Raw genomic sequence first — 14,730 nt, 5'->3', positions numbered from 1 at the left:
TTATGGCATTTAAATGCCTCAAGCTTTAAAGGAGGTGCAATGAACAACGCGGCAGGTAGGTAAAGAAAAGAAAGACATGAGAGGATACTGTTACCCCTTGAAATTGAAGAGGGTGAGCAGCATTTCTCAAGTTTTACAATTGATCAGCGTCCTTTCGTAGTAAGATAATAATTTGCCCTCTCAAGGACCATTAAACAGCTGCTTATGTCAGTCTGCTGATAATCCAATTAATCTTCAACGGGGATTGCTGTCCTCGCAAATTTTCACACCACAGGGCTCCCTGTTGCAGAGACTTGCACCTGCCACAGATCAAGTCACTACACAAACTTAAAAGTTATCAAACAATATAAAAGTGGCAAAGCAGTGAATGTTATTGCACATGACTTTGGCTAGTCCCACACTATGATAACGACAATTTTGAAAAACAAGGATCTTTATTTATATAATGTGATATCATTATATCTTATGCTGTAAAGCATATTTGACCTCTCCCCTATAATTAAGATATTCCAATATTGACTTGTGTACTCAGTGCCAGACTGAAACCCGTACGACAAATCGATGGTTACCTGTATTCATGATATTCTCATTATGATAAGCTAAGATACCAGTCAAATGAAAATGCTGCAGTTTTTTTTTTTTGCTGTGTGGAAGGCTGGAGAACTTAGCAGGTTGCAACATCATGCGTGCCCAAAGCAGAGTGGCAATGATCTACCAGTATGTACGTGTTCAAGTTTTGAGCATGACTCGTATAGTTCTGTGATGTTACACTGGCCTTGCAAAGTATCATAAAGCGCTCGGAAAATAAAGTTCACCTAAGGGGCTGTATGTATTTAACACTCAGAATGCTTACATGCATGCATCATGGCTGCCATACCTTCCCAGCGCTATTTTGATGCGTCCTCTGCGCACGTTGTTAGAAATTAACGCGACTTGTGCATGAGTTGCAGTACCACCAAAAATTTGGGTGGCCTGTGTGTTCAAGTTTTAGTATGAGGTGTCAGCATCATTCTTTACTCTCAACATCTCTATAGTGACAAACATGCTTATCAGAACAACTGACATCAAATAGCCAGCTCTTTGAAAGTGAACCAAATTCGACCATTCCAAGAAAACTCCGTGTGACGGCTAGGTGAATTGCAGCTCCACCAATGATCAGTGTACTTGCTTTGATGAAGTTCGATGTGGTGAAGCAAATCATTAAATTTAAATGCTGACTAAAGTGTACTAAAGTGTTCATTGTGCTTTTCTTCATCCATTCCTCGCATAGGCAATGCTTGTGTTGTACAGTATATTCCCCATTATAATCACGAGATACTTTTAAAGGTCTCGCATACCATCAACTGTATGACTTCATAACAGCATCTTTCACTGCAACCTGTTAGAATCCTCCAGATTTACATAATGTACACATGACAGTATCGTTGATGCACTGCTTGCATAACAGCGGCGTCCATAAGTGTGCATGTAACATAGTGTCAAGTATATCCTAGCCCCAAGCTGGCCACACTGCGAACCTCTAGGAAAATATTCAGTGAGCAAGGTTAACATATTCGCTGTATAAAACGTTTTGATGAATTTCGACGATCAACACTATCCCTGAATAGTGTCCTGACACAGAGGCTCTTTTGATGTGACAAAAGTCATTAATCAGTTCCTTGGTTTTTGCTGATGTTAAGTTGCAGACAATTCTTTCTGCACCAAGAAACAAAAGTTTTCCACCTGACTCCTATACTCTGTCTCATCCCGCTTATCAATATACCATAATTCTGCATACATTAACACTGCTTTTATTAATCTCATACCAAATACCATATAACAGATATATAACAACCAGACTGACACACAGATGCACAGAAATCTGTCCTTAAGGCTGATATATAGAACTACGTAATGTAGTGGAATTCTAAATTTTGATGAAAGTTTTAATATATTATGTAATTTCGACAGAAGTATGGCCACACTGCATTAAAGTGAATGAAAACGACACAAACAAAAACTGTAATGAAATTAAGGCAAGGAAGCAAAAAAAGAGCTAATTAACAAATACTGCATGCAAAAGTCAAATTTTTTTTCCTGTACTGTTGCAAGTGGTGAAAAAAATGTTAGAATTAAGATGGAGAATGTTACCACAATGGTGTTTAAAGATGGTTGCATTTAGCGGAAAAGGCTTAGTCTACAAAACAAAAAAACCGCATACATTTTATTACAGAAACAAAATTTGTGTTTGTTTTTAATAGAACATTGCATAAAGATTAGTGTTTTGTCTTTGAATACCATTGTTTTTGAAAAGCAAAAACAGTTGTATGAGCTATTAAGTTAGTTAATTTAGCACTTTTCAACAGTCCCACAAATGTAGCGTTAAGGTATAGTATTATAGTATTTTAGGAAAAGTAATGAAAAAGAGCCAGCTAAACAAAAACAGCCATCACTTTGAAGAAATTCTGGGAGACACATGTTATAAAGATAAATTTGCTGTTCTGTTAATATGATGTGGCAGAGTATTAATCCAAGTTTGAAGTTTATTATTGCAACTAGCCGTGCAGCCTGCCTGTTTGCTTACTTACAGGTCTTGCATGCTGGTGTGATTTCCAGTTGGTCCAATTTTTTTTATTAGTCCACTCAAATGGCCATTTGTGATGTTTTTTCTGGAACATGAGCACATCCTGATGAAAACAGGTTGTCTGGTTAACTTACAGTAAGTACGTGTTAAGTATGAGGACTGATCATTTATGTTAGGTAGAATGCCTAGTTGGGGCTGGGCGGTCTCATGGCCTGGAACCCCTGCTGATTTTTTTTGTTTGTTTTTTTTTGTTTTTTCTGTCCTCCCTGGCCATCGGACCTTACTTTTATTCTATGTTAATTAGTGTTCTCTTATTTTAATTCTTTTTTTTCTCTTTCTTCATCATGTAAAGCACTTTGTGCTGCATTATTTGTATGAAAATGTGCTATATAAATAAAATGTTGTTGTTTTGTAAATTTAAGAATAGTTTTTTTAAACAACTAAATCTCACCCGAAACTTGACAGGCTTCCTGAAGAAACTGTCTTTCAATTTCCATGATTGGCCAGAACACTTTGTTACTGTTTGATTTATATTTTTAATCTTTTTTTTCCATTTGGATTAAGAGTCTCTCTAACTTATTCTGAGGGTGCATGCAAACTGTATTTCCAGCTATAAAATGAGGAGCAGACACTAAAAGCTGTAAATGGTCATCATGATATAAAATTACAATAGTAATAAAGCTTGGAAGCAAAGATTGAAGTGAGCTGCAGGTGAGTTAGTTAAACCATAAGTACATCTTCCAGCAGAAGCAAAATAATGATAGTAGGGGACTGAATTATTAGAGGAATGTGATGCTTTGCTGTTGCAAAAGGGAGTATAGAGTACTTCCTTCTAGATTCACAGGAGTGAGGCCTCTGTTGGTCTATGGATAGCCTCCTGGCAAGAACTGGGTTGGAACCAGTTGTCATTGTCCATGTTAAAATAAATAACATAGGGAATGGTAGGCTGTCAGTTTTCCATGACGAATTTAAAGGGCAGTATGCTAAGTTGAGGAGGGATAAGGGTGGCCTTTTCTGAAGATCTGTCTGTGACATGTGCCAGTTCAGAGAAGCCTGTGGAAATCAAAAGGTTGAATATGTGTCTTACATCTGGGTAATGTATAGAGGTACATGTTTATTGAACATTGGAATGCATTTTGGCACAGATGGGACTTGTAATCGTGGGACAAGTTGCATTTGAACTAGAGGCACAATGGTGTATTGGAAATGCACACAAATAGATTAGCTGAAGACTATTTACAGTAAACTAAACAATGTAGGAATGACACAGGCCACATTTAAAGTTTATGTAAGAGAAGAAGCAATAATAATGAGAATATAAATGATTAGTCTACAGGTAATAAGCACAAATAAAGTCAGTAAGATGCTAAAAAAATTGTGTACATTAAAGTTAGAAGCATGAAATATAAAGCAAATAGTTATGTAGTCCTGCATAAATGTATTGTTAAAGCAATAACAGAATTGAAGCAATATAGTGACAGAAATGAGTATAATATAAAATAAATTCACATTATTTAGAAAAGAGTGGCAAAATCACAATGGTCGGGTAGGGGGGAGGTGGCCATTTTTTCATAATAGAAAATTTTAAATACTTCAGATATGAGATGCACCACATGTTACTGAGGACACGTGTATTCAACTATCAATCAGCAAGCACAGAAACCTCGCATAATGTGTCATAGACAATCCATCCTCACCAATGTAGATAACTATGTCATTGTGCAACATTTTAATAATATCAAAAAATTTAAATTACATGGAGATGCTATAGTAATGAGAAGGTTTAATTACTCCAGCAATAACTGGAAAAATCCTACAAATGCACAATAACAGGAATTCACAGTTGTAATCAGTTACTTTTTTTCCTGTCATATTCTCTTGAAAGTAATTCAGGCTTAAATCAGTACAACCTCTCACCCTTCATTCCATTTTATACTTCAAGCTATAATCTATAGACCCAACAAAAACACTTTTGCATCTGTACCAAACTTTGTAAACCAATTTTTGTTTGGAAGACTTTTTAAAGAGTTCAAAGACATTTCTGACCTTAAATTAGCTGACAACTTGAGGAATGCCAGATGATATTGATAACACACAGACATCCTTTTCACAAGAACACATGGGAGAACACAGAGGTGGTGGGTATTGTAACTTATTAAAGGAAAACACCAAAAAAGAGTGGTGGCGAGATGGACAATGCTTGTTTTTACATCCATTAACTTCTTTTAATGCCATTTCCATTGGAGAGTTGCAAGAAAATAGTTTACATTCTAGTGCCATTACATACAAGAAAAAACCCATCTCTTGAGGAAGTAAATGGTTGTTCACAAGATGCACTCGCGCACATGCACTGAGTTATTTGGGAATTCATATACATTTTTTTAGGCTGTGAAAGCAAATAGAAGTAAACAGAGCAACACCACAAGAAAATCAAACTCGGGTTCTTGTAGCTGTGAGGCAACATTACTAACACTTGCTACTACCATGCCATCTCACCAGCTATTGGCAGTTAGCATAATGAAAGAGCTGCATGAACCCAATCAAACTTTTCCAAGCCTACAACACTGCTTATAGAAAAGGGTCATATACTGTATAACCAACCCTGATTTGACCATTAGAAAATTCTAACTTAGATTAATATTTTAGTGTTTCATATTACATGGTGTTACAAATGATAGTTCTATGTGTTTGTACTAAATTTGCATTAGACTTTAACATGCAGTTTTTGATTTCCTGATATATATAATCTACGACTTTTTTTAATGCGTCTAACCTTTCCAACTATGAATCAAGTACTAAATCATGATATACAATTTGATAACACTTGATGACAAAATGAGAAAAGAGTAATTTAAAGAAAACCCTTAAATTATACATAGATTTATGTGTGGACTACTTAATAAAAATTTAGTTTCACTGACCTAGACAAGTACCAAAGTGTGGAGAATGAAGATCAAATGTAAGCTAAACATTATCTTCATAATAGGTCTGTTTCCCTTAGTTTTTTTCTTCAGAAATAGTGACTTATAGAATACAGTGCATTTATTTTATTTAGCAAGTGCAATCATGGCTGAACCAGTTAACATCGGAGAATGAAGCAGCACTGAGCATACCTGGACCATCACTGAATATGGTAAGTTGCTAGTTATTTCCAGTGTATGATATAGAGGTTATTCACTACAGTTACCAAGTAAGAATTTAAAAAGAATCTATACCCAAACGTCATTTTCAGAGTTAGATTAGACATACAGCATTTATAACAAGCACAATGTGGTAATTTCTTCTTTAACAGAGAAATCTGTTGGATCAAATTAAGTGCATTAAACAATGAATTAAAAATCTGTTACAAGGACAAAGGGCAAAATTATTTGAAAGCTAGCGCATTTAATATGATATTGTTACTGTTGTTCAAATGATGTTTGTCTCTTGAAAAAGGTATGCATTTAAAAGTGTACTACATAAAATGAAGGATAATTGGATGTCAAAGCTTTAAACATGTTATAAATGTAGCATACCACCCTAGTGGATTAGTAAAGCTGTATAAAAGACATTACTGAGCAAAGGTAACACTTTAATGTGTATGAGACCAAAGGTAGTGTTCATTGTAAGGTTTATGGAAAATGAGGTTAGGACACTGCAGTTTTGTGATCACAGACGTGACTTGTTGCTGGACTTGATGGCAGCATGCATGGCAAAGCTTCTGAACATTAAGACTCGTATTGTGGATTGACTTATGAATAACAAAAAGGAACATATTTCTTAGTGTGCTTTTCTGGTTTTGAATCTTGCATTGTTTCTAACTTAAATTATATTTTGTGCTTTGGTTAGCAAAGTTGCACCAGGCATTCCCATCCATTTGAAAGGGAAGCATTCAGGAAATAATGTATATTTTTCAACCTCATGAAACATAATTGGAAAAACTACATTAAATCATATAAAAATGACTTGATGTGAGGTAGACTGCAAAATTATTGTGAATATTATTTACTTTTGGATTTATGAAAAGGCCATTCAGTGTAAAACAACACCTATAAAATATGGAATCTGAAATTTGATACTGTATCAATATCATGTGAATTTCCCCTTGGGATTAATAAAGTATCTATCTATCTATCTATCTATCTATCTATCTATCTATCTATCTATCTATCTATCTATCTATCTATCTATCTATCTATCTATCTATCTATCTATCTATCTACATTCATGACTTTAAACAAAATGTGAGTACGAATTTATTTAAGTTGGTAAATCTTTAAAACACAACTAATGTGATTAAGCAAACATTAGATTTGTTCATTATTTTGTAGGTGAAGTAAGTACATTTAAGCCTTACACACAAGAAATTAAAATTTTAAATATAATTATGTAGCAATGTTGTAAATACAGTGTAAGTTAGGTATGTCTTAAGACTATAATGTTGGGATACATAGCACACAGTGTGAAGAATGTAATCCAAGAGAGGCTATGCCTAATTTGTGTAATGCACAGGAAGACCTCTAATGGAATATCACAAAAAATAACTATTTCTAAACAAAAGTTTAGAGTTAAGCTGCTAGACAAATTACAGGACTGTGAGATAACCAATGAAAGGAAATGCATGAAGCTAAGCTTTACCGTATTAAACAAGTAGAGATTAAGAGGTGAGATGATATATGTCTAAGATTATGAAGATAGCAAAAACAGATTTAGTCTAGTCAAGAACAAATTCCTCTAAATGTCAGGAAGTACTTCTTCTCAGAAAGGACTGTGAATGCATATACTGCCATATAGTGTACTTGAAAGTAGAACCTTGAAGAGCTTCCGATCTTAAAGCATTAGGTGAAAAGGAAATGAGCTGTTGTATGAATGGGTGGTTTTCATCAAAATATCTCTCTCAATAACTAAAGTCCCTTAAATATATATCTGATGTAGAGGGTGCATCTGTTAATGCTATAGTTTTCTGTTTATGGATGAGCCACTGTTAATATTACGTTAATGTTTGCATGATTGTTTGTGAGGAACCATCCAAGTCAGCATCTCATTGTAATGTGAAACGTATGATGATTAACTTAACTAATATACGCTGTTATTATACATTATGTGATTAATAAATCCATCTTAGTTTTTTGTATATTTATGTATTACTATAGCCTGTTAGTTAATCTTCAGCGGCTCATTATTATAAAGGGGAAAATCTATTTGTTCAAATATAATGTTATTAAAGGAACATTCAAATTTGTTCTTATTTTACCCGATATGTAATTCTTTGTACAGTAGTAACATATATGCATTTATCCTACCTTCATCTGTACTTGATATCTTACCATTAATTAACTGAGCAATTAGGCTTAAAATTCTGCCATGCACTTTGAGATTTCCAATTAGAGGTTAATTTTCTAGCTAGAGGAATATAACCTTTCCATAAGACATTGTGAAGACAGCTTTATTATAAAAAGTATAGACTGTGTTTCTTCTTGCTTTGAAAATGTTTTTTCTGGCAAATGTTCTTGGTAATACTGCCAGGACAAAGTTGAAATGTTTATCTTGATAGAGTAGGAAGTAACAACAATTATGCTAATGTGGACAATGCATATCAACAAAAATACATCTCATTAAAGCAATTGTCATTGCATTTTAAAGCTTAGTCTGTATAAATTGCAACTAGTAGAAAAAGAAAACTAGGCTAGTCATCTAAACTGTATCAGAATGAAATCAACTATAATTTCAAATATTGGATTTAACAGAAATCTCTTTTTTTTCCCCCAATAGGAGAAGCAAAACGAAGCCTATTACTTAAGAGAAAACAAAGAAGAACTAATTGAAGAGCTTGCCACAACAATTGTGCAAAAAGTAAGCAACACCAAAACAAATGCATTCCTAGTGTCTAAGATTTATGTATGATTTTTGTTTTGATGTATTGACATTTATGAACAAATTAGATTGAGTATATACAGTATATGGCAAAACTCTGTGACAACCTAGTATTGGCTACAGCTAGAATATGCTACAGCTAGAATATGCTCCAGTACATTTCTCTCTTTAAAAAGCATATTAATAAAACTGGTAGATGAAAATTGTTTTTTGCTTACAATTGCTAAAGGCTGTAAAAACTGTTGACTGTATATTGATTTAGTATGTATAGAGCATGCCCTAAGACAAACTGGTATCATGTTCTGGGTTAATTGCTGATTTAAAACAAATGGTTCATTGGTAGAGTATATCTTCTCCTGATATAAACCTGGTATGTATGAGATGAATAACTTTCTAAATAAAATTCCAAACTCACTTGTTAAGTGGCAGCTTTTTCAGGTCAGCAGAAATAAATTATATGATATACTCAAGGCTACCGATTTTGTTTTGCAGACTTTTCCCTAAGATAAGATCCCTCTGGTTTGTGTCTTGCCCAGTAACCAGGAATCTCTTTGTGGTATCTTAACTACTAAATCAATCCATCAGTTAGTTTTTCATAGATTGAAATAGATTATGCACTTAATCTGAAATACTTATCCATGTAAAGAGTTTTCAGTATGTTGCATTTTTCCCCTTGACCACGTTTGGTTTGTCTGTTCAGATTTTGTAAATCACCTGACACTGGTTTATTTCTATTTTTGAAGATAATAAAGAGAAGAAAGTTCCCAGAGATGCAGTCTGAATATGATCTAGCAATTCCACAGTCAGAAAGCAGCAAGATGACTTCACCTTGTGTCTCAGAGCACAGCACTCTAACTTCTCAGGCCAGTTGCAAGGGATCATATACTTTATGGGTAAGTACAATATTATGAATAATCACTGTAAAGTACAATTACTTCCTAGAGTTCCATTAATACTATGCAGCTTTGCAAGGCATTCTGAGATGCAAACAGTCAAGCAAAGTTTTAGGCTCTGCTCCACTCCACATACAGTTGTGCTGCCTTTAAGCAACGTTTCTGTTTGAGTGGTTCTTCTTTATCTGATACATTTTGAAACCTTACCTGTGGAATTTTGTTTTTGTGTTTAAACCTTTGCCTCCTTTTAATTGCTAGCTCCTGCTCTTGCCCTTTCCCTTTTTTGGAAGCCTTTTTGTGGATAGTAAAATAAGTATTCCTGTCTTCGGTCTAATATCATGTTTATCCTCATCCTGATTTGCAAACTGAGTTTGTCTTGCAGTGCTAGTCAGGCATAGTGGGGCACAGATTTACTTTTTCCTGCAAGGCTTGGCTTTCACAACAAAGTGACTGAATTCAAGAGGACAAGTTTAAGAGCAAAGAGTACATAGGAAGGATATTTAGTCCAGCCCTGGCTGAATTCAGTAACATTACAATAAAGTTTCAGACTGGAGTTCATAAACAGAACTGATTAAAACAAAATAAAAAGTACAGTAAATGTGCAATCGGAAGTACACCAGGAGAGGAACTAATAATAATATGAAAAATAAGGAGGAGTATATAATCAAGAGGCCTAATGCAGCTTTAGTTGATTCATGCATCTTTAATTTAATTTAGGCTTTAAAATTGAGAATTATTTCTGCAAGATGTGTTAAAGATTTTAGCAGTAATTTTAAGTTTTAATACTACAGCAAAGAAGCTGGTCTTGTTTGTACCATAATTGATTAATGCAGGACCACTGTATGTGCTGCATCTTCATGGTGCTTATTGTTACTTTTCATATATTTAAACACATTAATTAGCATTCTGTTAGTTTCATGAAAATTAAAAAAGAAAAAAAAATTAACCTATATGATGAATGTTCTGTAAAATTCATGGATTAAAGGTTTCGAATTTTAACACTGGACAGCATGGTTCAGATCAGTTTAAACATCATTGGTGGGGCAGATTAGTAAGTATTTGAACAAAAGCACTTGTGCAATGATGAAGGAAGCCAAATGCTCTTAAAAGTTTAAAAAAAAAAAAGTAGGCCTTTCCCATTAGCATGTCATTTATTCTCGCAATTTTGAGTGATCTACAAAATTTGCAGATAATCGACTGAAATGCAAATGCAGTGTATTACTGTTGAATTACTAATAATTTTCAGAATTCATAAAGTCGTGCAATATTTAGAAAAATATTAAAACACAGACTTTGGCACATGACTTATTTGTAAATGAGAGAGAATAAGCAGTACACTGAAATTTTTAAAATGTGTCATGAATTGATTTAATGTAACAAAAAAGAAAATGGCTCAGTTGAAGGGAAACAGATCCACTGTTTGAGATATAGAGTAGTTTTCTTCTTATCTCATGGTACTGCTAGCAGTTTATTTGAATTATTACCAGTGCTATAGGAGAAATGTTACGTTGTTATGAATGGATCATGAACCCCAAGATTATAAACTGTGAAATTTACTTAATTTCAGGATACTTTTCATCAACTCAAGTTGATAGAATATATTATACAAAAACAAATTAAAATTGGTATATGGTTTTGTGTTTCTTATCTTATTATAGTGTTTTCTAAACAGGTGTATTGCATAGTTTTGTCCAAAAATCAACTCTGTGGTCTAAGCTGTGGTTGCAATATACTAGATCCATCCATCTCGGATTGTCTTTTCCCATCTTGGAAAGTTGGCCAACAAGCAAAAGGTCCATAGTGGTAAAACAAGGGCCTCTAGTTGTTGCAGGCCCTGTCTTGTATGCTGTCCTAAAAGGTAAACCTTTGGGCATACTGTAGCTAACAATGGAACTTGTAGCCCTTGATGGCAGCCAGAATTCTTTCCTGGCATGATATAGGGTAGGAAACCTGCTTTCTCTGGTTTACCTGACCTTTTATTTAAGAAATCATGTCTGTGATGGACTATACACAGGGCTAGGATGTACTCTAGGAGAATCTGTACATTTGAGGGCCATCGGGGCTAAGGAAGGCAGGAACACACAGACCAAATGGAGAATTTTCAAGCCTGATATCTTTGTAGCTCAAATTGGCTGTATTCTACAAGATGCCCAGATGTATTTAATTTTGTCAAACCACTGGCCTTTCAATACCGTACTTTTTTTTTTTTTTTGTTCGTTTTTTTTTCCTGGAGTATTCTGCATGATCTGAAGAAAGTGACACTTGAATTATTAATCTGATTATTGGATCCCTGCAGCTATCACTAAAAGAATTTCCGAACTGCTGGCATCCTTAAATATCAATTTCTAACTTTTCTACACTAATCAAGACTTGACATTTTGTGAACATTGGGAATTAATTAACAAGTCTTCCTTTTTTAAAACAACTTTATTTGTAAAGAAAATTAATGGAATGGGAAAAACATGAAGCTGGTGATCTTTAATACGTTATGAGTTGTTAACGGAATTTAAAATCTGGAAATGCTTTTACTGAAGTACAAACTTGCACAAGTCAACGCGATTCACTTTTATATATCTACCTAGTTTTGTTCAGAGTAGAAAGCAGCATTGTGGCACAACATCTATCGGTGGCATCTAGGTATAATATACAGAAAGTGTGGTCAATCCACATCTGTTTGGAAGGATTAAGAAATAATGAATAATTTATAATTGAGCTCCAACACCTGTAGAACTTTAAGAATAATACTCATCTTCAGAATTTTTTATGATGAAAAGTAACTAAAAAAAAAAAGTTTTGTTTATTTTTTGTTTATGCCTGAAATACAAGTAAGCAAGCTGTTCTAAATACATGTTGTCTGACACTTTTCCAAGAATATATGCTTCCTTAATCTGAACAAGATTTATGCAGTATATGGATGCAGTAATCTTTCCCAGTAAGACACAAAGCTGGGTGGAATGCTGCTTCATTGCCTATTGTATTCATGAATTCACCCAAGCTCACTAATACTAGGTTGTCTTAACTACATTTGCTTAAACTGTGGAAAGAGTTCCGTTAATATAAAAATGGGTATATAAAATTCATCACAAAAGACTCAACACTTAGATAGCTTGATGCATTCAGCTTTTTAAAAGAAGATAATTTTAGGATCAGGAGTGCAGGTAAACCTTTAACTTATTTGTTCACATGCAGCTAATAACTGTTTATAGAGTATTTGCCTCTTTAGTGACAGTGAACGAAACATTCTGACTGTTTAGTCCTGGTGGGAGGCTTCATTGCTGCATGGGAAATGACAACCTTCCAAAATCCTCTGTCATTGTGATTGTCTGATCTGAATCCTTACTGGGCTTCTTTGCTATTTAAACTTTTCTATAATATACACCATGTTTTGATACAAAGTTGCTTGTAAGTGTTTAATAATAATTGGTTTTAAAGTAATTTAATCTCACTATATATTGTGAACACACCGATAAAGAAATATTCTTTGGGTAGACCTTGAATTCCAAAACATGTAGTAAGAGTGTATTTTCAGTGTATAGTATATGCAGCCATTGGGGATTATTTCAGGTCTCCTCAGCAGAAGAGAAGTTCTTGCCTCTAGGAGACATCAGAGACATGGAACCTCAATGAATGCAGTTCAAAATTTTAGTAGTGGAAGCATCTGCAAGAAACTGAAACCAAAATATGATTGGTTCCTGTTACAGTGTCAACCCCAGGAACTGTGTGGTGTGGTACAGTGATTAAAGGGCATCTAAAGATCTTAGTGAAAGATGCTGGTACATAACATCCCAATGGGAATGGCTATAGCTGTCTGTGGATAATATACTATTGACCTGATCAGATTGTGATCTCCAGCGCATACTGGAAGAGTACATATGTACAATGCACACATCACTGGAATTCTTCTTCTTCCGGCTGCTCCCATTAGGGGTCGCCACAGCAGATCATCATTTTCCATAACTTCCTGTCCTCTACATCTTGCTCTATCACACCTATCACCTGCATATATTCTCTCACCACATCCATAAACCTCCTTTTAGGCCATACTCTTTTCCTCTTTCCTTGCAGCTCTATCTTTAACATCCTTTCCCAATATACCCAGTATCTCTCCTCTGCACATGTTCAAACCAATGCTATCTTGCCTCTCTGACTTTGACTCCCAACTGTCCAACCTGAGCTAACTTTCTAATGTACTCATTTCTAATCCTGTCCTTCCTCGTCACACCCAATGCAAATCTTAGCATCTTTAACTCTGCCACCTCCAGCTCTGTCTCCTGCTTTCTGGTCAGTGCCACCGTCTCCAACCCATATAACACAACTGGTCTCACTACTATCCTGTAGACCTTCCCTTTCACTCTTGCTGATACCCGTCTGTCACAAATTACTCCTGACACTTTTCTCCACCCATTCCACCCTGCCTGCACTCTTTTTTCACTTCTCTTCCATAATCCCCATTACTCTCTACTGTTGATCCCAAGTATTTAAACTCCACCACCTTCAACAACTCTACTCCCTGCATCCTCACCATTCCACTGACCTTCCTCTCATTCACACATATGCATTCTGTCTTGTTCCTACTGACCTTTATTCCTCTCCTTTCTAGAGTATATCTCCACCTCTGCAGGGATTCCTCAACCTGCTCCTTACTCTCGGTACAGATCACAGCGTCATCAGCAAACATCATTGTCCAAGGGGACTCCTGTCTAATCTCGTCTGTCAGCCTGCCCCCTTGTAGTTACTACAGCTCTGCATAAGCCCCCTTATTCTTAAAAAATTGGTACCAGTACACTTCTTCTCCACTCCTCAGGCATCCTCTCACTTTCCAAGATTCCATTAAAGAATCTGGTGAACAACTCTACTGCCCTCTCCTAAACACCTCCATGCTTCCACAGGTATGTCATCTGGACCAACGGCCTTTCCTTTATTCATCCTCTACATAGCTGTCCTTACTTCCTCCTTGCTAATCCGTTGTACTTCCTGATTCACTATCTTAACTTCATCCAATCTTCTCTCTCTCTCTCATTGTTTTCATTCATCAGCATCTCAAAGTACTCTTTCCATCTGCTTAACACACGCTCCTCACTTGTGTGTATGTTTCCATCTTTATCCTTTATTACCTTAACCTACTGCTTATCTTTCCCAGCTTGGTCCCTCTGTCTAGCCAGTCGGTACAGGTCCTTTTCTCCCTCCTTCGTGTCCAGCCCCTCATACAACTCATCATACGCCTTTTTTTTTTTTTTTTTTTTTTTTTTATCCTTTGCCACCTCTCTTCACTTACGCCTTATCTCCTTCTACTCTTGTCTACTTTCTGCATCTCTGACTATCCCACTTCTTCTTCACCATCCTCTTCCTCTGTATACTTTGCTGTACTTCCCCATTCCACCATCAGGTTTCTTTTTCCTCCTTCCTCTGTCCATTTATCAT

The 14,730-nt window shown here is 35.4% G+C and overlaps 1 protein-coding gene across 1 annotated transcript in view; it reads left to right on the top strand.

Annotated features, from left to right (window-relative positions):
• myripb (myosin VIIA and Rab interacting protein b) overlaps nt 1-14,730 on the top strand; it is a 602,328-nt gene that overhangs the window by 425,032 nt on the left and 162,566 nt on the right. Inside the window, 2 exon segments of the mRNA XM_051928763.1 lie at nt 8,315-8,395; nt 9,160-9,309. Of these exon segments, the coding sequence (XP_051784723.1) occupies nt 8,315-8,395; nt 9,160-9,309 (231 nt within the window).

The sequence above is a fragment of the Erpetoichthys calabaricus genome, chromosome 6, assembly GCF_900747795.2.
Source record: "Erpetoichthys calabaricus chromosome 6, fErpCal1.3, whole genome shotgun sequence".
NCBI classification, from domain to species: domain Eukaryota; kingdom Metazoa; phylum Chordata; class Cladistia; order Polypteriformes; family Polypteridae; genus Erpetoichthys; species Erpetoichthys calabaricus.
Note: the sequence above shows the minus strand (reverse complement) of the source record. Positions and strands in the feature narration are given on the sequence as shown.